The sequence below is a fragment of the Microtus ochrogaster genome, chromosome 4 (genome assembly GCF_000317375.1).
Source record: "Microtus ochrogaster isolate Prairie Vole_2 chromosome 4, MicOch1.0, whole genome shotgun sequence".
Taxonomy (NCBI): domain Eukaryota; kingdom Metazoa; phylum Chordata; class Mammalia; order Rodentia; family Cricetidae; genus Microtus; species Microtus ochrogaster.
The window spans coordinates 15,341,939-15,369,044 of record NC_022011.1 but is presented as its reverse complement, the minus strand read 5'-3'; the positions used below and the strand labels follow the sequence as shown (position 1 = coordinate 15,369,044).

General features: G+C 46.0%; 1 protein-coding gene across 2 annotated transcripts in view; it reads left to right on the top strand.

Moving 5' to 3' along the window:
* The first annotated feature begins 45 nt into the window (after positions 1–45).
* Positions 46–27,106, top strand: part of Gnao1 (G protein subunit alpha o1) — a 146,355-nt gene continuing 119,294 nt past the window's right edge. Inside the window, exons 1-2 of one of the 2 annotated variants that reach the window (XM_005345622.3) lie at positions 46–909; positions 1,107–1,149. In XM_005345622.3, coding sequence (XP_005345679.1) covers positions 792–909; positions 1,107–1,149 — 161 coding nt within the window. In that variant the 5' untranslated portion in view covers positions 46–791. The remainder of the gene's footprint in view (positions 910–1,106; positions 1,150–27,106) is intronic. The other variant, XM_005345621.2, reaches the window with a different exon arrangement.

Here is a 27,106-nt window from a genome sequence, read left to right as displayed (position 1 = left end):
CCCGCCCGTCCGCCCGCCCCGGCGCGCGCGCGCGTGCCCTGCCCTCCCTGCCCGCCTCTTCTCGCGCTCCCAGCTGGCCGCGGCTCCCTCGCGCTCTCCCCGTCTCCTGGCCGCTCTCCGCCAAGCGATGCGAGCTCTGGGCCCCGGCGACGCCGCCTCCCGCTAGAGATCTGCCCCCACCCCGGCCCGACCCTCTTCCCAGCCTTGCCCCGCGCGCGGGGGTCGGAGAAGGCGCCGCGGACGCACCAACGGCCGGGGAGCGGCGGTGCACATGCACTAGCGGCACCCCCTAACTCACTCCCTCCACACCCCGCGCCGCCGCCGCCTCCACCTTCTCCGCCTCCGCCTCCTCCTCCTCCGCCTCCGGCAGCCGCGGCAGAAGGACCCACCCTGCCCCCCACCCCACCCTCCGCCGGCTCCTGCTGCGGATCCAGCCTCGACTCCTATTTTATTTATTTTGGGTCGTGCACTAGCCTCAGTGCCTGCAGCCCGCGCCTCCCGGGCCCGCGGGCGCCTCCTCCCTAGGCTCCGGAGCCCCAGACCCCGGCCACCCTCACCTCGACACCCCCAGACCCCGACCAGCTGCCGCTTGTCTTCGCTGGAATCTTGATAGAGGCTGTCTTTTTTGGGGGGTTTTGGTCTTTCGACAATTTTGTTCCCAGCCAAGGAGAGGATATCGTGATTTTTTCCCCTTTGAGCCCAGGCTCTGCTCTTTGGGGGGGTGGGGGGCGCGCCGACCCGGGGAGTCGTGCCAGCCGAGTCGTGCGGGCTGTGGCAGGGAAGGGGCCACCATGGGATGTACTCTGAGCGCAGAGGAGAGAGCCGCCCTCGAGCGGAGCAAGGCGATTGAGAAAAACCTCAAAGAAGATGGCATCAGCGCCGCCAAAGACGTGAAATTACTCCTGCTGGGTAAGGACCTCGGTAGCCACCCCCGCTCCTCAACCCCGGCCGCTGTTTCCCCACCAGACTTGCGCCACGGGAGACCTGGTCCCGGAGTTGGCACCACTGTGTGCCCAGGAGCGCCCACCCCTCGCATGCTTTGAAGCCCCTTCCCATTCCTCTGAGCTGACACTCACCAGTTTTTCCCCCTCTCTGTGTCCCAACAGGGGCTGGAGAATCAGGAAAAAGCACCATTGTGAAGCAAATGAAGTAAGTCCCTCTGGCATTGGGATTTGTACTTTTATTAAGAATAATTTTCATACCGTTTTTATTGTCGTGCTCACCCACATTGCTCTCCAGGCCTGGTTTTTAATTCGTGCACACAGAGACCTGGTTTTGCCTCCCCTCCCCCACTCCCTACGTTGGTTCTGGGTCCCCCACCCCAACTCCTGGAGTGGGTGTTTTGGGGGAGGGAAAGGGAGCGCCTGTAGTTGTATGAATGACAGTGTCCGCCATATTGATCAGAACATCACACTATTGGCGTGATTATGATCATAACTCTTGCTCGTGGAGTATTTCGTGTGTTTCGCTGCCTCCATTTCTGTCTCGGCCTCCTTCCATTACCCCTCCCTCCACCCAACCCCTCGAATCCCACTTATCTTGGGGCAGTGATTTTGAACTTGACTAAAACATGGAGGGGACCCAGCCCTCGCAGATTGGGGTGGAAGAGCAAGTGTTTGCTGTTCATGAGTTTGGTGCTGAATTCCTGGAGGCTGTGACTTCGGCCCCCTCCCCCCAAATGAGAGCAAGGGTTAGGGGAGGGGGGCGTGCACTAGGGGGAAAGGGTGGGTTTCCAAGCGGATGTGACAGACACAGCTTTATCCAAGGCAGAGGTGGATGGGGGACGCTGTCTGTGGGGCTGAATGAAAGCAAGCCTTACCTGCCCTCCAACCCCTCTGCGCCCTGGCCTTCCAGCCTTTGCTCTCCTGACACCAGCAGTTTCCTGTCACCACCGTGTAGCCTTTGTCGTTTGTCGTTATATTTATTTACACTCTGCTTAGGCCGGGTTCCCTGTAGTCTATCTTTAATGCGGATTTCAGGCCCCACTTGCCAACGCCCCCTTCTGCCTTAGATATCAGTTTCCCCTCCTAATTGACTGGAGGTGGATTTGAGTGATGGTTGAAAATTAAAACAAAATGGGATATTCCTTCCTTTCCACATTTCCCCAGTAAGGAGCATCACCCCTCCTTCCCTCTCACTGGCTTGCTTCTTGCCCCATCCGCTTCACAGCTCCTAGTAAGCCTACACGCAGCTTTGCCAGAGGAGGGGTGGCCGGCAGGGAACGGGCGCATGCCTTCCGGACCTCCTGGCCCTGCTTCCGTTGGCCTGTCAGTCCAGGACGGAGGAGTTCATTAGGACCGTTTAGCGAGGATTCCATGTCGCTTTGCTGTGACACCTTCGTGCACACACAGCTCCTAATTAGAGGTTGCTGTGCAGTAAACAAAAATGATTATTTTTCAACTTGACAGAATAGTCGAAGTAATTGCATCCCGTAGGAAAACAATGGAAAATAAAAACCCCTTTTGAGGGAAGGTGGGTGGGAGACAAATTGTGCTTGCGGTTTCAAAACCAAGAAGCAAAAATTCTTGCATGTGTAACAGGCATGACAAGCGAGTTCCAGGCGGCGCCATGATGGTAGGGAGTAGCGACTAGGAGACAGTTTTCCCCATCTGCTTGGCATGTTCTTATTTGCGTTCGAGAGCTCCCAGGGGCTTTCTTCTCACAGGCCCCTTCGGCTAGCCTCACCCTTCTGAGCCACCAGTAATTTGGCCTGGGGTTTCTCTGGGGCTTGTGCAGTCCAAATGGATGGGGAGGTGGGGCCTGGGGAATTGCTTTTTGCAACAAGGTGCATGTTGCATCTGCCTGGAGCACACGCGGGTCGGGGAAATGGCAAACCGCGCCACCTCTTTCTCCTTAGGGGCAGGTCTCAAAACTTCACGAGTCTGTAATCCGCTGTGGCAGACTGAGAGTCTGGTAGAAGCCTCGGCCTCCAGAGCTGGGGTGAGGTTTCAGGCGTTGCAAGTGGTGGACAGCGCCCAGCCGAGGCTGGAAATGTCGATGGGGTTGAGCTCGGCGGCGCTCGGCTCTGCTCGGCCTGGTCTGGGCGCGGGGCTCGGAGGATCTCGACAGTGCTCGGAACCCAGTCGGGGTCCAGACGGAGAGGGCCGAGTGGCTTCGGCTTCGGAGGGGCCCCGAAGACATTCGGAAACCCTCGGAGAGGGGAGGGCAAACGAGGTGGTGGGGAGGTGGGAAGGATGGCAAAGTAACTTTGCATCCACCTAAGGAGCTTGCTACCTGCTTTTCTTGAACATGCCCCATAAATTAGGTTGATTTAATAAGAAGTTTAAAAATATGTGCTGAGTCCCCTAAAGGGTAACTTGCCTTTTTTATTCAAAGAAAGCTGAGCTCTCTGAGGAGATCTGTGTGCCACTTTAGAATGGAAATTCCTGATTAAGTCCTCCGGCACGAAATCTTAAAGGGAGATTGTAGACTTTCTGAGGAAAGTCCTGCGTGTCTTATACTGGGTTGCACTTGGGGGTGGGGGGAGTGGAGTGTCTGATGTTTGATTGATTTAAATCAGAAATCAGATCATTTTTCTCATTTCCTGCATTTCTCCTTTTCCTCACCGCCACGAGCACTTTTTCTGTGAAAACTGTGTATCGAAACAGATTTTTGTGATTGATTTTTGTTCCTTTTAAGAGCAAAATGCACCAAATCTCTTTAGGAAATATGCTAGATTTGCTCAGAAAGGTTTCTGTCCATGCCAGTTTTGCACAAAAGACCCGACTGAACTGTCCTCCTGAAACATTCATGAATGGTAGTTTTTCCTATGAGCTTGGCTTAAAATAAGTCAGATCAGGGCCTCGTGCCAAACTGGATGCAGGACTTGTTTTATTAACCACAAAATGTGAGATTGGTGTCACTGTATCCCAGTGACAGATACTTTGGAGTCCTCACTTCCAGAGATGGGTTTGAGATCACCACTTGAGTGAGAGTCGTTTTTAGCCAGGAAGATTGTCCTCTCTGGGTGGGGCCAGGCCAGAAAGCCTTGGTAGCATTTGCAGAAAGCAATTTCCTGTTTCCCTGTGCAGTGTGATTGGTGACAAGCCTATCAGGCCATATGTGTAAGTTAGTTCAGATGCTGTGTTAGTCCACTGAGGCAGATGAGATTGGATGGTTACAGAGTCCTCTGTAGGTGACACCCTGTGGGAAGCCAGTGACTTCTAGTAGGGGTGGGGCCTGGAAGCACAGTTCCTTGTTTTGGGAGGAAGAATATTGATATTCAGATGTTATCAGATCCTTTGTCATCAGCATTTTCAGAAGAGATGGGAGCCACTTCCCTCAGCTTGTGTTCTCATCCAGGTTGTGGTATGCTGATTGGGAGGAGGAAGAGGAGTATGTGCCTGTAGTAGCTGAGCTGCAGCCATTAAGGACTGGCAGCAGATGCAGCTTAGAACAAAGTGTTACTGCCCTCATCAGCCTAGGAACATTACAAAGACTGACCTTTGGAATTTTTCTGCTCAATACAAGTCATAAGGGGGAAACTTACGTCATTTTCAGAACCCTGATTCTCAAGTCTTTAAAATCTTTTGAAGTTTTATTGTGTATATGTGTGTGTGCATGTGTAGAGGGCAAATTTGTGGAGCCCACGCTTTCCTTCTACATCTACATGGATCCAGAGATCAAACTCAAGGTGCCTGCATGACAAGTACCTTTATCCACTGAATTATTTTGCCAGCGCTTCCCTCACCTCCATTTTTCTCTCTAGTGCGCGTGCTTGTGAATTAGTGTTTGGAAGATCTCTGTCATGCAGTACAAAGGGTTTCAGTTCTGGAAAGTCAACAGTGATTGAGATAGTGCAAATACAGTTTCACATGGCCTGTGCGCAACCAGTGCCTCCTTTTTGCTACATGACATTTTAAATAACTTTGCTTGTTTTAGGGGTGAGCTTACCTGTGATAGAACCTTATCATTTTTCTGATAAGCAGTGATGCTTTTACACAGACTAATAAAAATTTTAAATAGAGTATAGATTTTACTGGATTTCTGAACCCTTATATAAACTATCTTGGAATTATAGTTTATGAAGCATAGAATCAATAGAATATCATTTTAACTGACTTCCCAGTTCCAACATGAAGTGACAAATGCTTGGGCTTGGTGATATAAAATGACCCCTGAAGCTGTTCTGAACATTATACTTAGCTTTGATTCAAGGTGCTGAGTTTACTAGGGTACTTAGTTCATATTCTCTGGACCATCAGATTTTTGTTTTGTTTTAGTAATAGAGTTTGAAGTTTGCAGAAAGACCTGACTTGCTAGCTAGAAGATGTCACCTATATAGACATTTCAAATATACATTCATTCTGGAGTACCTGTGCAGGGCAATTTTTAAACAAGTTTAAGGGTTTGCCTATTGAAGATACCACTACTCATACAAATATCCCAACCCTTACAAGTGAGGGTTTAGGATACTACTCTGTCAGGGAAGGTGGTGGTTTTGAAAGGTCATCTGCTGCCCAAAAGATGGTGATTTCCTCCTGCCAGCTGACCTTGACTTTACAGCTGGGTGTCCAGAGCATTGGTTAGCAGGTTCAAGCCTGTGTGCTGTCAGCATCTAGTAAGTGGCAGGCATTAACAGAGAGGGAGGTGGCAACTTGCAGGCATTACGTTGTGAAAGTACCGACATCTGAAAGGGCATTTCCTAGCCTTGCCCAAAGGCCTCTCGCGGAGGTAGCGGTCCACTGAGAGCTACTCTTCTATACCATTGGCTTGTTGTTTCTGCAGTCCCTCCCCACTTGTGTTTCCATGTTTATCAACTAGATGCACCTTGCTCTCTGGAGACAGCGGAAGTGTGAACAGAATATCAGGCCAGGTAGCATGAGATGAGTTCTCCTCTGCTGGTGGACAGTGCTCTCTCCCCTCTTCTTGTTTGCTGAGCTGTAAATCCTGGCAGACTTCTTGCCAGATGATCAGCCAGCAGTTCACCTGATCTCATCAAGAGTTGGCTGTGCAATTCTTGAACCTTAGTGGATTCCGAGATGGAGCCTGTGTACTTGTGGAAAGGGCTGTTGTCATTAGATTAAGAAGGTGAAGCTTTATGCAGATTGACATGGCTGAAAAGGAATCCAGAATTTCTTCTCTGTGTATGGGAAGCTGGATGAGTGCTCAGGTGCTGGCTTGGTTCTTTTAAACCTGAAACTCTTAGGTTCTTTCATGCATCATAGGAGACCACATCTGTTACAGTTACGGCAATATCATTTGTGGTTTTCAGCTGCTTGTGGTATACTATGTCAATTAACTGGAGATTTGAGCAGAATAGGCTCTACTTTTCTGACATGTGCTCACATGAATGCATGGACTTGGTTCCCTGTGTGCCAGAATAGGTTCCGTTAGAGCAGTGGTTCTCAGCCTTCCTAGTACTGCGATCCTTTAATACAGTACCTCATGTTGTAGTGACCCCCAACCAAGCATAAAACTATTTTCATTTCTACTTCATAACTGTAATTTGCTCCTGTGATGAGTTGTAATGTAAATATTTTTGGAGATATGTGTTTGCCAAAGGGTTCATGACTCACAGGTTGGTGACCACTGGGTTAGACTGTTATTGCAGGAGACCGTCTTAACCTGAAAAGCAACTGGAAAGTCAATGATAGGGATGATTCCAGGATGAAAAAAAAAAAGAAATTAGGAAGGATTACTCTCAAAATTGACACTAGCAAAGAACAACTTTTAATTCTGAAAAAGGGGGGGGGGAGAGTATAGATGTATGTGTGTGCATGCACATAACTCCTTGTGCATTTGAAATTAGGTGTGGTAAGGGGATCAGTTCATATCTGCTGACTACCTAAAGGCCTAAAGCTGCTCCAATGAACTCCGTTCCAGGAATTTGCTCACACTTATATCCCATTTCTACCTTATCCCAATATTCTGCCTCCTGGTCCTGGAAGAAAGGACACTGCTCAACAATCAACAATTAGTAGATGGAGCAAGAGAGGAAAGAGTGGTAGCCTGACTGGTCCAGGGGAATAGATAGCCTCTTGCTTAGAGAGCTGGTTGGCATGCATCTCTGGAATGGAGAAGGCTTAAGAACATTCTGCAGGCAGGCTGCTGGCTCCAAAATCTTGACTTTACTACCCATCAGATGTGTGAATTTAGCTATTTACCTCTTGGCATCTTAACTTTCTTGCATGAAATGGGGTTGGTAATAAAGGTAACTATTTAGGGTGTAAGAGTGAAATGAGTTAACATAGGAAATAGACTTATAACAGTGCCAGGGACATAAAAATCATTGTACAAAGGTTAGTTCAATTTTCGTTCCTTTGATTGATTAGTGGGTGTTTCCTTCCCCTATGCAGTTCTCTTGTAAGTATAGGACATAGCTGACTTCTGAGCCATAGAAGAGGGGCACTGTGGTTCACACTCTGCTCCTGGCCTCTTCCCCTTGCCTACTCTGCAGCACCACTTATATAACAAATCATGTTGTCATAACTGATGTGACATTTTTGATGGCGCAGCTGCTTCAGCCCAAGAGACTGGAGTAGTGCTGCAGAGTGGGAAGAGCACTGAAGCAGGAGTCCAGTCCAGCAGCTCCACCCCTGCTCTCCTGAGAGCTGGGCCAAGTGTACCCAACTTCCATAACGGTCTATGAGACTGAGAGTGTAGCATGATCTATCTCTCTCTCTCTCTCTCTCTCTCTCTCTCTCTCTCTCTCTCACTGCCTCTCCTTTCTCCCTCCTCCCCACCTTCCCCTCTCCAGCATCTTGCAACACTACACAAGAGCACCAATTCTGATTCTACCCTGAAAGGGTATGGGATGCCTATGAAAGCTCTTTTAACTGTACAGTAGAACCTAGGCCACAAAGCTTTGCCAGCCTGCAAAGGCATAGTTTAGAGAAGCATTTTGACAAAGCCATGGCTAATCAAACTTTTCATGCAGTTATGGTTCCCAGACCAAAGAGATAAATTCAAAAGAGTCCTGCTAGAATGGAACAGGCTGTCACTGGGAGAAGATAGAACCAGAGAGAAGGATGCTCAAAAGTGGAAGCAACCCTGCCTTTCACCATGGAGGGCTGCATTTGAAGGAACATGTCTGGGGTCAGGTGCCAAGGGCAAGGAATCAGGGTAGGGAAGCGTGTTGTTATTTTCACTTATTCTCTGGCTGACTCTGGGCAGATGATTTAGCCCTTCGGGGCCCAGCTGGTTTATCTCTTAACTGGTGTACTGTCTTTCACTGGGAAATTTCTCTAGTGTCTTTTTGAGTTCTAAGATAACAGTAAATGCAAAGAGAAACCTGGAAGCCTACAATGCAGTGGGGGACAGTGGGAGTATTTACCACCCACAGCTTATCTGCTGAGCCGTCTTTAGTTCTAATATTCTTCACAGAGAAGAGGAAAAATATTGTGCTTGTCATAGAATTCTGTAAGACTAATAGAGTTTGCCCTTTGATTTGTCAACTGTCTAGAAGCAAGTGAAATGGAGAATGGAGGGTAATATACAAGAATAAGACTCCACGGCCAAAGGTTTACCCTGAATCCGAGGTATGTCTTAAATCAAAATAGGTTCTTTAGAAGCTTGTTACCTGTAAGCCAGGAGAGATGGCATGTACTTGTAAGCTCAAAAGAAACACCAGGGTCACTTCTGGGATTCAGCTCAGTTTCCACAGACACTTTGAAGTTTATGTAGTAAGACTCTGTCTCAAAAGGAGAGGAAAATGAGGGGAAGTAGTACAGATAAGAATACCTTCCCTGTGCTTTAGAAGTTACCCTGGGTCATCTTCAACACCCCTACCCTGCACCCCTTGCATATCACAAATTGTAAGTGAATTAGATGTTAATGTGCTTATTTCTTAGTAGACTGGGTGTCCCTTCCCCACCAAGACTCCCAGAAGTAAAGATGATGACTTGTTTGCACATGTACTATAACCCTGAGCCTAGCACCTGGTGCAAAGAGTACTCACAGAATACTGACTAAAGAGAAGCACAAAAAGAAATAAAGTGCACAGGAATGTACCTTGTTGTTCTACATAAGTCAGAATAATATTGAAAGCTTTTATGCTATAGGTTTTCAATCTGTTATCTTCATTTGTAGTTTCTTATCGACCCATGAGGAAATAGCATTCTGTCTTACAGATGAGAGGCAGGGGTCAGAGACGATTAAATGGCTTGCTCAATGTCGTACAAGCTAGTAAGTTTAGTGACAGGATTCACTCAGACAATGATTTGTCTAATTCCAAACCACTCCTTTCCATTGTAACTCCACAGTAATTCTTAATAGATGACCGCCACTGGTGTGGGCAACGGACACTGGAATCTGGGCTCTGAAACCCATGTGTAAGTGGGATGGCATCTGTTTGGGCTGAGGTTGGTGACTGAGAAGCTAGCATGGGCCCAGTGGTGCTGATATCCTCTGAGTGTAGTCGTGCTGGTGGTCCTCATGTATCGCATTGATTTGGACACAGTATTAGTGTTCCCTAGTAATCACCCAGAGAGTTCCTGAAATCGTTTTCCATCACAGTTTTTGAAGTATAAGCCATGTTCCTGTGGCAGCAGAGAGAAACTGCTTCTGAAAGTAGTGGCTTTGGTCCATGAAGGTGGCTTAGAGAAGACTGGGAAGACAAGAAGGAGATCTACCCACATACTCCTCCACAAGAGTGAGGACTGGGTATCGTGGAGGTAGAGAGGAAGGTCTTACTTAGTCCCTGTCCTTGAGGACCCCAGAGCTTCCTTGTAAGAGGCTCTTGTACTTGAGGTCAGAAAGTCTGTGATGTCTGTGTGTGCAGTATCAGGCAGAAAGTTCAAGGAGTCAGCTGAGAGGAAAAGAGCACGTGGGATGAAACCATAAATGGTAGTTAGCCATGTAGAAAAGTAAAGCCAGTAGAGGACCAGAATGTCCAAAGCCTGGTGTCACCACGCAGAAGATCCTAGCAATGTGAGGTAATTGGGTCTGACTCAGGCAGTGTGTGAAAAGAATGTTACAAAATGAGGGAGAGAGGTGAGACAGACACCAGATCATGGAAGGTCCAATGCACTGTGCTAATGACTGGATTTTATTCTGAAGATAAATTGCCGTCAAAAGGAAATAGGTGTCAAGATCAGAGGCTGGGAGAGCAGATGGAGAGGTACTAGTGCAATCCAGGTGGGAAATTGTCACAAACTAAGGTAAAGCAGTAGGAGTAGGTGGGCAGGGGTGGAGGGAAGACAGGAAGAAGGCATATTTGAGCGGCGAGGTGACTGAACTTGCCTGAAGATTGGTTGAAAGATTGATGGAGGAGGAGCTTAGATTTTGAGAGTAATGACGAGAATGTGTTTAGGATTCCAAGTTGGGGCCTCTCGTGAAATGGTTGTTCATTCCTTTAGATAAGAAGAAGAAAAAGAGAAGATATAGGGAGAAAAATTATGTCCATATGGGCAGTAAGTGGTATGGAAGTTGGCCACTCAGCAGGCCAAGTGAGATGGGCCAAAAAGCATGCATACATACACACAGAGAACTCAGGAAAAATAATTTCCAAAGAAAGGCCTGAGAGATGGAAAGAAAAAGGGACACAAAGGAAGGGCAACATCATGAAAATAAAGGCAGTGGACACTGAAGGTGAAGTAGTGACTGTTGTTGAGTAAGATATTGTCAGAGAAGGGAAGGACTGGCAAGTGTCCATTGAGTCTGGCAAGTTGGTGATTTGAGCAAGAACAGTTTCAATGGAGTGATGGGAGAAAAGCCCAGCTATAGTAGGAGTTAAGTCTGTGGGTTTGGGACCTTGATAGGGTTATGAATGGAGACCTCCTTGTCTCTCACGCCGGCCTTTGAAGGAAGAAGACTAAGGTAAGGAGTGGCAAGGGAGGTGTGGGGACTGAGGAGAGCTCTGTTGTTATTGCTCTCTTGGCTAACATGGAAACCTGTGGGTGCAGGGGCTCAATGGAGGCAGAAATTGAAGGCACAAGAAAGAAGAAATGAAGGCAGCCGCAGAGTCCCCTTCCCAGTTCCCGAGGATAGGGTGCTTGAACTGGACATGGTCATGCATCACCTTCCCTGGTTCTGATGAGCCCAGAAGAATGAGATCGTGTGGAGGAGCTTGGGGGAGCTTCTGCCGTCACATTTCTTCTCTCTGAAGTGAGAAGGAAATCTTGCTCCTTTTCTGGAGTTCCAAGGGCTTGCCACAGTGGTTCTATTCGGAGCACTCATCCATTCACATATTCAGTGTTTACCTACTTCCTGGTATGTGCTGGTCCAGCTTTTGTGCTAAGATATTCAGTGGTGCACAGGCAAGTCTCCAGGAGATCGGGCAGCCTCCTCATAAGTAAATAACTGGTCATAGTAATAACAGACTGATTTTTTTTTTGTAACACCTTTGGGGCAGACAGACCTTAGGCTGGTCACAGAAGGTTCTAATCCATGCTCTCAGACAGCTGGATCCATCAGAGAGGACAGCCAGACGCACGAGGGTCATGCCTGCTCATCAGCTGGCAGCAGTGGCAGGTTTAATTTGGACAGAAGCCTGGGTTGAATTGGGATGAGACTGGTTGGAGAAATGAAAGTTCTGTAGATTCTTATTTACTGGCTGCAACCTAATAGTGGGACAGCCTGCCACTGCTGCTCAAATATAGAAGTGGGCACATGATTCAGGATGTTCCAAGATGATTGACCTTCTCCCTCACAGGGGGTGGACATGTGACTTAAGACAAGCCTTTGTCGGGGAATTTTATGAAAAAGAAGCTGTTAGTTCCCAGTGGGAAGCTAAGAGGCTGAAGACCTGGAGCTGTCTGAGGCCAGACTTTCACACCTCCATGTCTCCTGCAGAGAGAAACTTGCTGACAGTGAGTTAGTTGAGCTTGTGAGAGACTTGAAGGAAGAGAATGGAGAGACAAGAGAGAGGAAGTGATGGTGTTACTGCAGTTTCTGAAGTTGAAAGAACAAAGCAGATTCTGCTTTCCAATAACTTACCTGACAATGTTTTCATTGTGGCCAACAGGATTAAACCCAGGCCCTTGCACAGGCTACTGTGCAAGTATGTCTGCCACTGAGCTGTACTCCCAGCCCTATCAAAACTTATTTGAGTGGGATTTCTGTCACTTACAGCCATAATCACCCTGACAGAAGGGTGGGAGCTTGCAAGGAGACCTAAGAGTACTAGGTGAAGCACAGAATCAGAGCTTGAATGTGGGGCTCTTGTAGGGAGTGGCTGTTTTGTATCTGAAGAGTTGGGGGCTTTGGGGAAATGAGAAGTGACTAGAAAAGAGGAGTAAGATTGGTTTTGTAGGTTTTCCTGATCATTTAGGTGAAGAGATGGGGGGAGGGGAAGAAAATCTTGGAGGCAGACCTAGTATCTGATTGAACATAGGGATGAGAGCATCCTTCCAGTTTGAATCTGTGTGGATTCCCCTGGAATTCAAGCCAGCAGGCTGGAAATCAGAATAGCAGGAAAAGTCATGGCTAAGGAGAAACCAGGTCAAACCAGGAAGTTTAGGTTTCCCAGAGTCACTCTCTGGAAATGTTGAGCAGTTTGTTTGGGAAGAACTTCTTGAGCTTAGAGGAGGGGTCTAACCTATGAGAACTGGACTCAGTTTCCTTCCTGGTAGGATCTTGGAATAGGGTTGTCATTCCCTAAGGTGCATATGCAGACGGACAGGAGGAACCCACATGGTAGAAGTGAGCCAGGGCACCTACCTGCATGGGTCTCTGTGGGAAGCTCAGAGGGCAGAAGAGCTTGAGAAAGCTGAGGGTGCCAGGGGGAAGTGAGTGTCAGAGAGATAGTGAGGATTGAGTCAAAGCTCTGGTATTGTGGGATTCAAACAACTGACCCTTGAAAGAGAAATTTCAATGGAGAAAAAGGACAGGAGCCAAACTCAAGAAAATCTCAGTGATAGAAAGAAATCTGTTCGGAGTCAAGAAATTCAAGTCCATGTGGTATTGGCAAGATCCCTAACTTCTCAAGGGCTCTGCATGCTACATATAACATTTGGAACCTGGACTGGTTCAGTCTTGAGCTCATAATTTAAATCCTGCTATTCAGCAAAATAGATGCTCTTCTGGCAAGGAATCCATCCTTCTCCCATGGCCATCCCTAGCTGATATAATAGATAGAACAAAATTAACCTTTCAAGACTCTAGTGCTAAGTAAGAAAGAAACTGGAGCCTCAGGGAGTTGTGGGCACTCGTACCTGTTGGTCCATATACTGTGTCCCCCAAGGCTGTGGAGCCCACCAGGTCAAATTGTGTTTCATACTGTTAGGGTTGCAGTAAGGAGCAGGTGCTGCTGTTCCGCAGGAGGCATGGTGATGATGACAAGAACACAAAGGCAGACAACTTATGGGGTGTCTGGATGAATTCGCATGGATAGAAGGAAGGCTTGTGGAGAACTCCAGCCAGGGCAGGAACCCATGTCTTAGGAGAGAGACTATCCTATCCTGGGGACACCAGTGGGCAGGGGCAAGAGACTCCTGCTGTATCTCCTCATTCTTCTACAGCCCTGTCAGTGGAGGGCACTGAGGAAAGGTGGTAGAGTAACAGAGGGGAGACCCTAGTTTTGAGCACCCTCTTGTTTTCCTGCACCCCCATGTGTGGTTATATGCTATTTCTTCTTTGGCTGCTTCCTTAGAATTGTAACCATGAAGGGCCTTACTATTCTCTAATGTTGGCACGTGTGTGTTTATTTTACAAATACCGATGAAGAACCAGCTGCTTTTGGGCACTTTATACTCTTCCAAGAATAGAACTCAATAGGATAGGCAAACTTCTGTCTTCAGGACATGACAGTGTTAGGAAAGGAAGATAGTAAAGAAGTAAGGAAAATGAGGCTATTTCGTAGAGTGATGTGTGTCCCCATGGAGGAAATTGGGGTTAAATAATGGAGGACAGTTAGGGAGAGAAGGGATAAGAAAACAGGCCAGGATGGAAAGGCCTGAGGCAGAAATCAGCAGAGGCAAAACTAATGAGGCTGGACCACAAGGTTGGGAAAGTGAGGCTCAGTAGAACTGAAGAGGCAGTTGGGGCAGCGTGTGGGCCTGGTGGCTGTGCAGTAGCACTTGGGTTTCACTGTGGCTGCGGTGAGAGATGTGACTGTATTAAAAGATCCCTGTAGGGCTGGTAAGGTAGCTCAGTGGCTAAAAGTGCCTGCAGCCAAGTCTGACAGCCCACAGGGTGGAAGGAGAGATTTGACCACACTGGTACTACAGACACACACACTTATGCACGCACACAGTGCACATGCATGCACACACAGAGAAAGGGGATATAATGTCAGAATTAAATTTGTAAATCTAAAAGATTCCTCCATGTTCAGGGAAAGACAAAACCAAAGACTGAAATTGTATCAGTGGTGTCTAGGAACTGGGGTGTGGGTTGAGGGGAGGGATGAATTGTGAAGGCATATAGGGGAACTTTTGTGGGAGACGAAACTATTCCTTGACTTAATTATGCTCGTGCTTACACAATTATGTATTTTTTTCAAAAGGGTGAATTTACTCTGGGTAAACTATAGCTCATAAACTTGTCTAGTAAAATACGCAGGGTGCCATGTGTGATAGGACATACCTGTTATCACTGCACTCAGGAAGCTAAGGCAGGAAGATGACAGTTCACGGCCTGCCTAGACTATAGAGAGAGACTGTCTCAGGAGGGGGCAGAGGGATGGGGTAAGAGAGAGTTGAGGGTAAATATGACAAGGATGTATTATGTACATTTATGAAAATGTCAAGGATAATTTTTAACTAAAATTAAAAAGGAATCACAGTAAGCCTTAGCAAAACTGTCATGTCTGCCGTGTGGAGGATGGTGGCAGGGAAGCCTGGAGGGAGAGGCCACCACACAGGGCAGTTCCTTCATCCAAGCCCTCCTTACAGTTTAGACTGCATCGCATGCTGTTCCTGGGGACTTCCTCGCATCGGTTTATTGATGTGTGTTCCTAGTTTTCCTGTTTACACAGCTTTCCTTTACAACTGGTTTATAAGCTGGAGTGGATGGAAGCCATCTGCTTCATGGTGCAGGCCACAGGGCATGCTTGTGACATTATTTCTTTAACATCCAAGTGGTTCTTTCAAGTTCCTCATCCCTTTGAGCCATGTCTAATCTGGCTGCACAGATGTCACTGTGTCCCCAGTTTATAGATGAAGAAACCAAGGCAAAAAAAAAAAAAAAAAGCATACGGCAGCATCCAGAAGCCTGAGCTGTGGAGATGTGGGTTTGCCCTTTGCTTAGTGGTCAGCATGGTGTGTGGGGAAATTACTCAGTTTCTCTGAATCTCAGTTTAATCATTGACGAGAGACAAAAAATTAGCACATTGCAAATACACTGTGAGGATTAAATGAGGTGGCACAGCTGAGAGCCGTTAGCACGTATCTCAGATTCCTCAAATGGTAGCTATTGGTAGTTTTGTATCAAAATTGTTATTCGAGTCAGCGTGGCCAGTGCCACACAGTGGGATCCAGTATTTTTGTTCCTAGGGTGTTTTCTGCCATGGCAGAGCTAACTCAGGTCAGTGTGTTCTTGTTACCAGTTGCTTAGTTCAGAGCTAACTACTTTTTGCCAGCTCAGGTGCTTGCAACATAGTATTGATTATTTATGGTGCCCTCAGCATGCATGGCAGGACACTGAGGAAAGGTTTTAAGAGTGAGTCAGAAGGATTTCCTCCTCTGCCCTTAGTGCAGAGCTGCCTCTGGAGTCGGTGCACTCTGCAGCCACACCAAGTAGGAACTGCTCTGGAGCTCCCACCAATGTGCAGGTCCGGGAAGACTCCTGAAAAGGATAACAGTGAAGCTGTCTTTAGAACTGGAGAGATGGCTTAGGAGTTAAGAGCTCTGCTTGTTCTAGACGACCCACAACTGTCTGTGACTCCAGTTCCAGGGATCTAGCCACATACATGCAGACAAAACACCCATACATGTAAAATAAAAATTAATTAATTTAAAACACAAAGTTTATTAAGGGCCTGGAGAGTTGACTCAATAATTAAGAGCACTTGTTACATAGAACAGAATATGCACAAAATGCATTTTACATCTCTTTTGAATGTTTTTTTAAAGGCAGTGCTTAAGTAATTATCAGTAGGCGAAAAGGCAGGATGTTGCTAGTACCCAGTAATGTCTCTGAATGTCCCTTTTAGTGATAGCTCCCTTCTCACTCTCAAGGTCTGTGACCTTGGCTTTTCTGACAGCTGCTTCCATTCATTCTATAGAGGTTACCACCAGGGTATGAAGCCCTTTCTTGCACTGTCTAGTATTTGCCTGAGTTTAACATAATTGGAACTCTACCACTAGATATCAAGTCTTGTGAGCTTTCTATGTTATGTTTATAATATGTATCCAAACTGATATATATAGCTGGAATTTGTTCATTTTCATTGGTATATATTGTTATATAACATTCTATATCGTTCATTATTATGGGTTTTTAATGTTTTTATGGAGCATCCAGAAATATTTGTGAATATTTATGAAAGTATATTATATATTATGTATTTCTGTGCTGTGTAGTACTTACTATTATACACCAAACATGACCATTCCATTTTAAGTTTGGGCCAATTTCAAAGAATGTTAGAATGCTGCTTTGAATATATTCATATATGCAAGTGTGTGCGTGTGTACGTGTGTGTGTGTGTGTGTGTGTGTGTGTGTGTGTGTGTGTGTGTGTGTGTGTGTTCTGAGGCATGTGCATTTTGTAAAGGGTTCTGAAGTGAAAATGGTAGGGATTTTAACTGCAGGTCTTTCCACACACTGTGGCAATCACACTTTCTCTCACTCGTGGAGGAGATCCCTGTTGTCAGATCTTTTCTCTTCTGCAGCTTATGGGGTAATGGGTTCCCTGTGCATTTGCCTCCTGTCTTCTAGACGAGTCCTGGAGCAAAACAGTGTCTCGTGTATTTATTAAACAGTTGTTGAACACCTTGTTTTGTGCTGTCTTCGGTTGGGTTCTGATTTTCTCGTTAGTTTGTAGGAGCTGTTCTTGGTTCTACCTACTGGTCCTCTTCTGTTTCAGTTTGCAAATGCTGTTTGCTACCTTGTCTTCTCACTTTCTCAATGGTGTGTCTGTGATAAAGAGATGGCCTTATTTTTAATACAGTCATATTTTCTTTCTCTTATAACTAGTGTTTTTTGTGTCCTGATTAAGAAGCTTTTCTTTCAGGGTGCAAAAACTGCCCTCTTTTTTGTCACTATCTTGAGGCTTTTTCCCCTTCCTGTGTAGGTGTTTAATTTACTTGTAATTAATTCTTGTATGTGCTGTGTGATAGGGATCCAGTTTTGTTTTCCCCCTAAATGAATGCTCACTTATTCCAGCATCGCTTATGAAAAAGTCATTCTTTATGTCCCTATTTTGGGAGGTTCTCTGTGCCTAAAATGATGTGTTTATGTACACAGGGAATTTCTTGCCTGATTTTATTCTTAATCCATCATCACACTGTCTTAATTACTATATCTTCATAACGTGTCATCATTTAGAAACTCTCCTTTGCCTTTGCCTTTTTGTATGCCTCAGCTTTTGGCCCTTTGAGTACAAATGCTAGGATATATATGTATGTATATATATATATATATACATATATATACATTTGCACACAAACACTCCTTTCTTGTGACTTTGATTCTCTGAATTCTCTAATCTGATTAATTAGAATTGATGTCTCTAGATTTCTAGAGTCTTTCTAGTCCAGGAGCATGTGTGTTTGCTTAGGTTGTCATTCTTTCTATTAAGAGACATTGTAATTTTTCCCGTAGCTGTCTTGCTTACTTTTTGATAATTCATGAGTAGAGTCTCGGTTCCTACCATGGTCTATTGGCTTTGGAGTTGCTGCCCACCCCACCATTATCTGCATTCCCTCCCCAGAGGCGTGTCTCTGAGAGTGATGAACATCAGCAGCGCTCATAGTCACCCAGTCATAGTCCACCTTAGGGTTGCACTTGGCGTGTATCCTTGGGTTTAGACAGTGTAATGGCATGTCTCCCTCATCGTAATAGCACAAATAGAATTTTCACTGTCCTGAATCTTCCTGTGCTCCCTCTATTTCTAATCCTTCGTCCTCTGAGCCCTGGAAACCACTGATCTTGTCACTGTGTTCGTAGCTTGCTCTCCTAAATGTCACTTACTTGTGAACACCTGGGATTGCAGCCTTTTTAGACTGATATCTTTCACATTTTCTTCATTTGTTTTGATGGCTTTAAAAGTCTCTTTACTTTTAGTGCTGAGTAAGGTTTCATTATCTGAATTACTATAGACTTCTGTTCTCTTCATCTTATAAATCAGTGTATGTACTTGATTGAAAGTCTTCATTGCTTCCAAATTTTGGTGATTATTTTTATAGAGCAGTTATTAGCTATATATAATATAGCTAATAATATATATATTATATAATATATATATAATATATATATATTATGTAGGTTTTACGGGAGACATGATTTGAGCTCCCCCCCTTTTTTCTTTTTGAAATACCAAAGAACGCAATTGCTGGATTTCATAAAAGAGTATGGTGGTGGCATTTGGAAGGCAGAAGCAGGCAATCTCTGTGAGTTTGAGGCCAGCCTGCTCTACAAAAGCTAGTTCCAGGACAGGCTCCAAAGCTATAGAGAAACCCTGTCTCAAAAAACAAACAAACAAACAAACAAACAAATAATTAATATAATTTGGCTGATAGTCCTTTCTCAGGTATGTTTTTTGTAAGCGTTCTCTCTTAGCCTGTGCCTTGTCATTCTTTTGATATTGCTTTAGAAAATTTCTTTTTGCTGCTCCTGGTATGTAGAAGTAGAATTCATTTTCTAGATTGCTTTTGCATTCATCAACTTTAATTTTTGTATAAATTCTAGTCGTTAATTCCTGTGACTGGAAGCAAAACAATGAATCTAATCTTATTTCTCCTGATTTCCAAAGAAATAATATTAAGGAGGGACTGGAGAAGGCTAGCTTAGGGGAAGAAAATGACATTTTTTTTTGACACCTGTTGCTTGAAATGCATAATAGACATGACCAGTTTGACTCTCACTAGAGAAAGGCCTACAGACAAAGTGTGATTCAGAGAAGTTATCTGAAACCTTATTCAGGATTTCACCTTGGTTCGTGATTGGAGAACTAGGGCTAGAGACCTGCTGCCCTGCCACTTGGGTGTCAGACTCCATGTCACCTATATTAGAATTCAGTTTTCTCCCTGTGTCTTCCAAGGCCTTGCTTGGCCTCTTGTAAAGTTGTATCTGCAGCGCCAAGCTCTTGCAGCCTGGTTATTGTCAGCTCTTGGTTGAGTTCCTGCCCTGAGTTCCTGCCCTCTCTGTACAGAGGAAGTCGGTTCCCAACTTGTTAGATTCTAGGAACCAAATTAGGAGTTACCTTGGATATGTGATTTCAGTCTTGATTTCAGAATAGTGATTGGGGTTTACCGCCCTGTTTTGTTATACAGTGGACTCTAGAGAATTTATGGGTGTGTCTTTCCCAGCTCCTTCCTCCCATCTGGTGGATGCTGGAGCTGCCTGCACACAGGGGTTGCTGAAGGATCCGGGGTGTTCTGTTTGTGAACACAGCCTAGGGGTGCTCTTTTCAGTGTGACAGCTTCCTACTCTGCAATGCATGGCCCTTCACAGGGTAACAATAAATTATGCAACTGCAGAATTAAACAATAGAGGAAAAGAAGGGACAAACTAGATGTCAGCCTGGCTCTGAAATGTGAGCATGCAGACCTCAGCTACTTGGCAGAGGACGGTCTTTAACAACTGAGAACAGCCGGAAGTCCCACATAGTGCTGCTTGGGAGAGTAGGCCCGACTGTTTAAAGAATGTAAATGTTCTTTTTACTCTGTTTATCAATTCCAAGAGAGTTTTAGAAACTAGGAGGGACATTTACAGAAGAAATTAGTCCTGTGGTGTCTGGAAAGTAACTTGAATGCTGAATACAGTAGCAGTATTTAACCTTTGCTCTAATGGCCTTAAGTCATCATTTTTTATTATTGCCTTGCACTAAAAACCAGAGTCCCTGAGGACAATTGATATGCAACTATTTGTCCTTTTCTACCCCTAAATGGTCCTGGAGTGCAGTTAACTCCTCCTTGATATGCATTGTATAATTTCCCTGTCTTTTCACCTGCTGGCATCTGTCACGTCTGGCTGCTTCCAGTGTTCCTCCAACCCCACCATTCTCCCTGTTCTCTGTTCTACTCTGAACCTATAATGGCCCAGAAAACTAAACAGCCAGGCTTTTCACACTAGAGTGTAGGATAAAAAAAAAAAATTATGAATCTACGAACACAGTTAAAGGTGGGTGCTTATGCTGCAGTGCGTGGACTTTTCCCCTTTCCACTTCTGCCTGTTTGTGGAACGGCAGTGGTGAGCTCTTAAAAGATAGCCGCTGCCACCGTGTCTCCAGCTGTCCAGAGTCACCATGGCGCTCCTCGCTCCCAGCAGAGTTTGCTGGACAAATAGCTTTCGGAAAGAGATGTACTGTCAGCTTTTTGTTACAGAAGATGCAGGCCTTAGCAACAAGAAGGTAAGCATGAAGACCCTCAAGCACAGGTGCTGTGTTGGTGCTTTCTGTAAAATCAGTGTGGGCACACCTGGGTGCACCTTGGCCTGGGCTGCCTGACAGGCAGAGGCATTTCCAAGAACCTACCCATCTTTGGCACTGTAGCATTCACCCACCTGCAAAAGCTTCAAGCTGAACAAGACCCAACAGCCACTTCTGGGTCCAGACCCATATTAGTCCTTCTAGGGAAGAGAGCATAAGAATTTGGCTGTTTCCAACTGTTAAAAATCACATGAAACTGGCTGGGAAAACACTTTACACCTATGTTACTGCTAATTCATCTCATCCATTCTGTATTCATTCTGAGCCCTGACTTTGTACCAGACACAGTCTTGGGTATTGGAACTGAACAAGGACATAAATCTCTGTTTTTATGGAATGTCTTACATTTTAATGAGAAGAGACAAGCAAAAAACAAGCAAAATACATGGGGCAGTAGTTGGTAATAGAGTCTGTGATGAAGAACGAAACAGGGAAGGGGAGGGGAGTAAGTGGAAAGATGTTTTTAGTGTTTAACAGCAGCCAACGAAGTCAGCACCGAGATGAGATTGGAGCACAGACTTGGTGGAGAGAAGGCATCATCCAGAATATATGGGGGGGCGTGTATTCTCCCAGCAGGAATGGACTGAGTCAGAGGTAGGCTTTATATGTGATAAACAAAACAAAGCAAAACACAAAGAAGTTTGCATGACTAGAGTTACAAATGAACTACAAAACAACACACATACACACACACAAAAAACCCCCAAAAAAACAAAAGCCTCTTGTCATGGTTATCTGTGTTGTGTCTCACCTAGAGAGGGGTTGGAAAGGAAACTTCATCACAGACTTGTCTTTGGAACATTCAGACTGTTATTCCCTTGTAAGGTCTGCTGAGAGAGGGGGGTGCAGAGGGGCGGGGAGCCCTGACCCAGGAGGAATACTGAAGGAGGAATTCTTTCTATAAATGTGTTAGGCTGTATCAACATAATCTAGGCAGGGCCAGGCTTTTCTGGGTGGTCTGTAGGAAGTAAGTTCTAAAGTGGGTAAGCTGCCTGGTCCAGCTGATCTCCTAGTAGAGGAGGTTCCCATCAGTGGCATCCCCTGCCCCCAGCTTTGCCCTTACTTTCCATATTACCATCACCAGACCATGAATGCTGAGACTTGCACAAGGATAAGTAGACTAGCCCCCAGACCTCATTCAGGATGCTGACACAGGTGTGGGCTTGACCTTGAGCATGCTTAGCAAGCAAGCTCATAACCTAGTTGTGGATCCTGGTAAGTCAGAGCCACAGGACAATGATGGAGGAAGGTCATTGGTTGATTAAATAAAGAAGCTGCTTGCCCTGATAGGTTAGAACGTAGGTGGGAGGAGCAGAATGCTGGGCGGAAGAGGAAGTGAGGTCAGACTCGACAGCTCTCCTCGAGGGAGCAGACGCCTCAGAGAGACACGATGCTCCACTCATGCGGGCAGAGGCGAGAGCTCTGCTCTCTGAGGCACACGCGATGAAGCTCTGACCCAGGATGGACGTAGGCTAGAATCTTCCCGGTAAGCGCACCTTGGGGTGCTACACACAGATGATTAGAAATGGGCTAGTCCAGGTGCGAGAGTTAGCCTAAAAGAGGCTAGATAGAAATGGCCAAGCAGTGATTAAAAGAATACAGTGTCCGTGTAATTATTTCGGGTAAAGCTAGCCTTGGAGGCAGCTGGGGTCCTGGGGACGCATCCCTGCCGCTCCTATTACTACAGGACAAGACTCCCTAGTGCAGCCTGGTGGTTGAGTAGTATGTGAGTGAACACATGTTACTGTGTCCCTCACACAACAAAATCATGGCTTTATAGGTAATTCATGCTTAGGAGAAGTTAAAGGTATTGGTAAAACGATAGAAATGGTATTTGAGCAGGTCCTCAAGCCTGCTCTTAAAGGAGTTCCTACTGTGTTGGAGATGAGAGAGTAGTTTGCCGTCCTACATGGGTGCTATCTTATTCCCACACCCAGGACCATGAGCTGCCCTACATTTGTCATTCCATCTTCCCAGCACGGGCCTCTCCATTTATCTGTCCCGTTACGTGTTCTGGACCCTAACTCCTCACTGCTGTCTCTTGTCCAGTCTCCTTACTTGTCTTCCCGCAAGGCTCTTTCTGCCTCTTGCTGCCCTGCTTAGCCACATCAGATGCTTTCCTTTCCACGCTCCTAAATTGACTCAAATTTGGAGCTCCCTTGGTTGTGAGGATGCACCACAGTCTAGCCTACCACACTGATCCCAAGCTGTCTTCTCTGCAGGATGCCTTTCCCCAGGCGTTTGCCCACACTCCTGCCTCAGCAGCTGCCAATGCTGAGGCATGCTTCCTGTCTCCTCTTCTGCAGATCTTGCCTGCAAAGACCAGCTCAAGTCTCCTCTGCTCCATGGGCAACTCTCTGCACACTAACCCACGCTGGTACTGCCATTCTTGAAGTGGTTTAATATCTGCTATTTGTACCACATGATTTGAAGGTTTTTATGTACTGTCACTATTCCAAGGAGATGATCCCTTCATCTAGGCCGGTGTTGTATACATATATGCACAAGTGGACAGCACCAAATGGTCCTGCTCACCAGGAACCCAGCAGCAAGCTCTGCATAGAAGCTATTTACAGAGAAGCAGTTTCAGCACATGGGGAAATGCCAGCTCCAATGTCAGCCCTGCTTGGGTTGATCCTGTCTGTGCTACTTTCTGACATTGTGACCTTGAGCAAGTAAATTTGAAAATGATGTGAAATAATGGAGAAAGAAGCAAAAAAAAAAAAAGCTTATACTCCCACAATTGAGGAGTCTGATTCCAGGACAGCATGGACAGCAATGTAAGACCCTGTCTCAATAAAGTACATGTGTAACCCAGTACTAGGAACATAAGAATGAATAACTATGGCTGTTGTTGCTAACTAATTGACAATCATTTGGAATGTGCAGAACTAGCTTCCTTATGTAGACGGTATGTCTTCTGTGGTGAAATCCCAATTCATATTCCTCAGCTCCTTTGCTAAATAGGTCTGTGGCATACATTGATTATTTGTGGTGATTTATATACATACAGTGGTCCTTGTTCACAGTGCAATGGGTTTTATCTTGTGTTAGTTCTTAAAATGTAAGCTGGTGTGAAATTTCAACTTGTTTACATGACATATAATTTGTGCATTTGGGTCCCAGAGGGTTAAGAACAAGTGAGCCTGTCAGAGCCCAGTCTTTATTGAGTGTTTACTATATGCAGGAGAGGAAAGGGCATCCTCCCTCTTCCTCTTGAGGGTGCTCCTGTTGTCTGTACCCTCTCTTTTCTCCACTGTGTAAAACTGCCCCGTTCCTTTTCTCTGCAGATCCTAGACCAATCAGGCCTTTCCGCAGGTGCTAGAGCAGCTCCGAGTGAAAAAAGGAGTCCATGTGGGCCTGCAAGCCAGGTTCTGGTCTTCCTCGGGGCATAAAGTCTGTAAGAAATGCTGTCTTGAGTGAGGCAGTGAATACACAGGCTAGGCGTCTGTCAGACCCGTTGAACTGTGCATGTAAGACATGTGTATAAATTATATGTAATCAATCAAATTATAAAATGTTAATAATAATGCCTTTGTTACTGTTCAACAAAGGAAAGCCTAGAAAACTAAGTAATGCCTCCCTAGCCTACCAATCTCAGAAAAGTCCAGTTCTTCAGGGCGTGGAGGGGGTAGCACTGGTAGCCTTCACCGGTTCCCCTGAGAAGAGTCCCCAGAACTGCCCAGTGCAGGCATCCATGCTCATCCCGTTCCCCAGCACATGCTTTCCTGCCATTGCAAGTCTGAGGTTTAAATTGCAATTCTGCTGCCTTTTGACCCCTGCCTTTCATGGTTGTTGAGAATACCAAATGATGTACCCATTTTCCAAACGCTCTGAACATAAGCTGTCAAACTATATGCACTTGCAGGTCTGCTCAGTTACTGATTTGTGAGAGCGCTAAGGCATAGAGGGCTTTGGCGCCTAGTGCTTCTGTGCACAGGTTCTGGAGGATAGTCTGGTGCATTGGTTCTGGCTCTGGTAGTTACTTGCTGGTAACCTTGGTCAGCTATTTATTCCCTTGCCTCCATTTCCCAAACGTAAGATGGGAATGATGACAGTGCCTACCCCATGGAATTGTACTCAAGGAGAAACAAATTCATCCAGGTGAAACATTTGGCTCAGGGTTCAGCCATGCAGTTAATGTCATCACAGGCAAGGCTCCCTCCTGGGCCTGGAAAGGGCATCTTTGCCAGACAGAAGCAGAGGAAAACAGAGCAGGTCTTGTTTGAACAGAACTGTTTCATGTGTTGGCTCTATTTGCTATGACTTAGGACTGGGAATTAATAACTTTTCCCATGCCAAAATATTTTTAACGAATTTTTGATGCATTTGTTAAGTAGTGGAACATGGTGTGCATGCCCAACACACATGCATAGAAGACAGCCACTGGGAGTCCTCTCTCTCTCTCCTTCTACCATGTGAATCCAAGAGGCTAGAACTCTGGTTGTCAGGCGTGGCAGCAAGCCCCTTTCCCATGGAGCCATCTTGCGGGCTCCTATGCCAAAATCTTTAATCTTCTGAGTTTACCTAATAAACAGAGAAGCCCCTGTGACATGTCCTTGCCTTCAGAGTTTTGCTGCTGCATCAATGGTGAGCTCTCTGATTGACAATTCAGGGGGAAAAAAGTGACAGATTGGGTATTCTCATTGAATTCATAGTGATTGCTGCCTAGCCGTTTTTAAGGGACAAATATTTCGCTGAACGCTTGCAGTGAGGTAGTGCACATGTTAAACTGAAAATGCTGGTTGTGGTGATGGAGTCTGGATTCCAGAAGAGAACAAGAATTCGCACACGGCCGGAGTGGCCTCAGTGCTAAGGGCACAGCAGACCCTGCCTTCAAATGGAATGTTGATTCCTCACCTGCTTCTCTGAGTCATTTGAACACAAGACTGGTTCTGTTGGACTTTATGTTATGATCTACTTTGCACATATTTCTGATATTCTAGGAACTGCCAAAAATAATTTTGAACCTATGTTTAGTTCCATCTGGGCCATGAAATCCTCTCAAATATCCCACCATAGTGTCCCCTTCACTTTCCTCTCTGCTCTTTCCTGGAGGTGAAAATATGTCTTTGAATGAGGCTTGGGGCACTGCTTTGTCCCCTAAGCTTGATGCCCATCTGGCTCACACCTTCCAGAATGGGTGGACTGACCTTTCCTGGTAGATGGAGATGGACCTGCACCCATATGTTAGTTACGGCGAGAACGTGGAAGCAGAGAAAACGCCCTTCTTAAGCTCTGGTCCACAGACAGATGACATGGTAGATGATGTGATGAGGCCCTGGCTCTCGTCAAGTCTCATTGTAAGTCTACTCTGGGAAAGCACTACTGTTCTACTCTGGGGTCTCATCTCCACTAGATTTCAGCAGCAGCTTATTGCCCTACTGCCTGATCAGGCCTGTGAGTTCTGGCTGCCTTGTCTAACCTCATCCCTTGCCAGCTGCTAGGCCCCCTTCTGTACTTGAACCTGTTGGCCTCCCTTCAGTGTTTATGGCAGACTCCCATTGTCTCCAAGCTTTTGTTCATTCTGTGCCCGGTTCATGGAACCCCTTGTACATTCTGTTTGCCGAAATCCTCACTGTCCATACCTCTTTATAGATGTCACTTCATAGATGTCTCCTCAGAACCTCAGGGTCACTGACATTCTAGGTGCAGGTAAAACAGATCAACCTTGGCTTTACACTTCTTCCATTGTCTTTTCATCTGTGGGTATGTGCCTACCCAATATTTAAAACATGAAAGACTATACTGAGAAAGTGTGATCAGCTGTTTGCGTACTCATGCCATGCCTCTACACAGACCTGCTGTGCCCTGGGAATGCCATATGTGTATGTCTACCTTGTGTCAAGGACTTGTTTGCGGGTAGAGATGTCAGTGTCATTGGAGAGTGGATGTGCAAGGTGCCCCTGGGCCATTGTCCTTTCTTCTGTGTTGCGTTGAACCTTGGCTTGAAACCACCCCAAGGAATTTTAACCTTCTGTCTATACTCCTTCCTATTCCCTTGCCTTCCTGGTGTTACAGAGACCCTTTGGCAGGGAATACTCAGCCCTCTGTCCTCTCTGGCAAGCCTCTCTCAGGAGAAAAAAAAATCTCTAAATTGTTGGAATCCTCCAGGGATTGTTCAGGGTTTTGTACAGGACCCTCAGTTTGTTGATTATGATTACATAAAGCCAGGCTTAGAGACTTAAAAATGAAATCAAATATTAGAAGATCAACTTTTCTATCATATGCCCAATCCCAGATAAAAACACTAATAAACAAAGAGGAAGGCCCTTTCACGTCAAGCTGGAGGTGAAGACTCAAGCCCAACTCAGCCCCGGTACAGGCCCTTTTCCATCACACAGTTGCTGTATTTGGCTTTTCAAGGTTCTGACCTCTGAAATCTCTGCCCACAGAATATTCCTAAAAGAGAAGCCTCTGAAGGTGTGTGTGAAGCTCTGGGGAGTGGGAATCCATCACTATCACCCATCCCTCTTGCCCTGTGTCTCATTGGAAGGATGAAGTCCAGCCTGGAGTTCTGCAGGGACAGAGAGCTTGAATGCCTGGAGCTAGAGAAAACTCTTGTCTGCCCCAAAGTCCAATCAGTAAGGCCCCGGAAACTTCGTGTCAGAAGGAGTGAGCGGAGCAGGGTGAG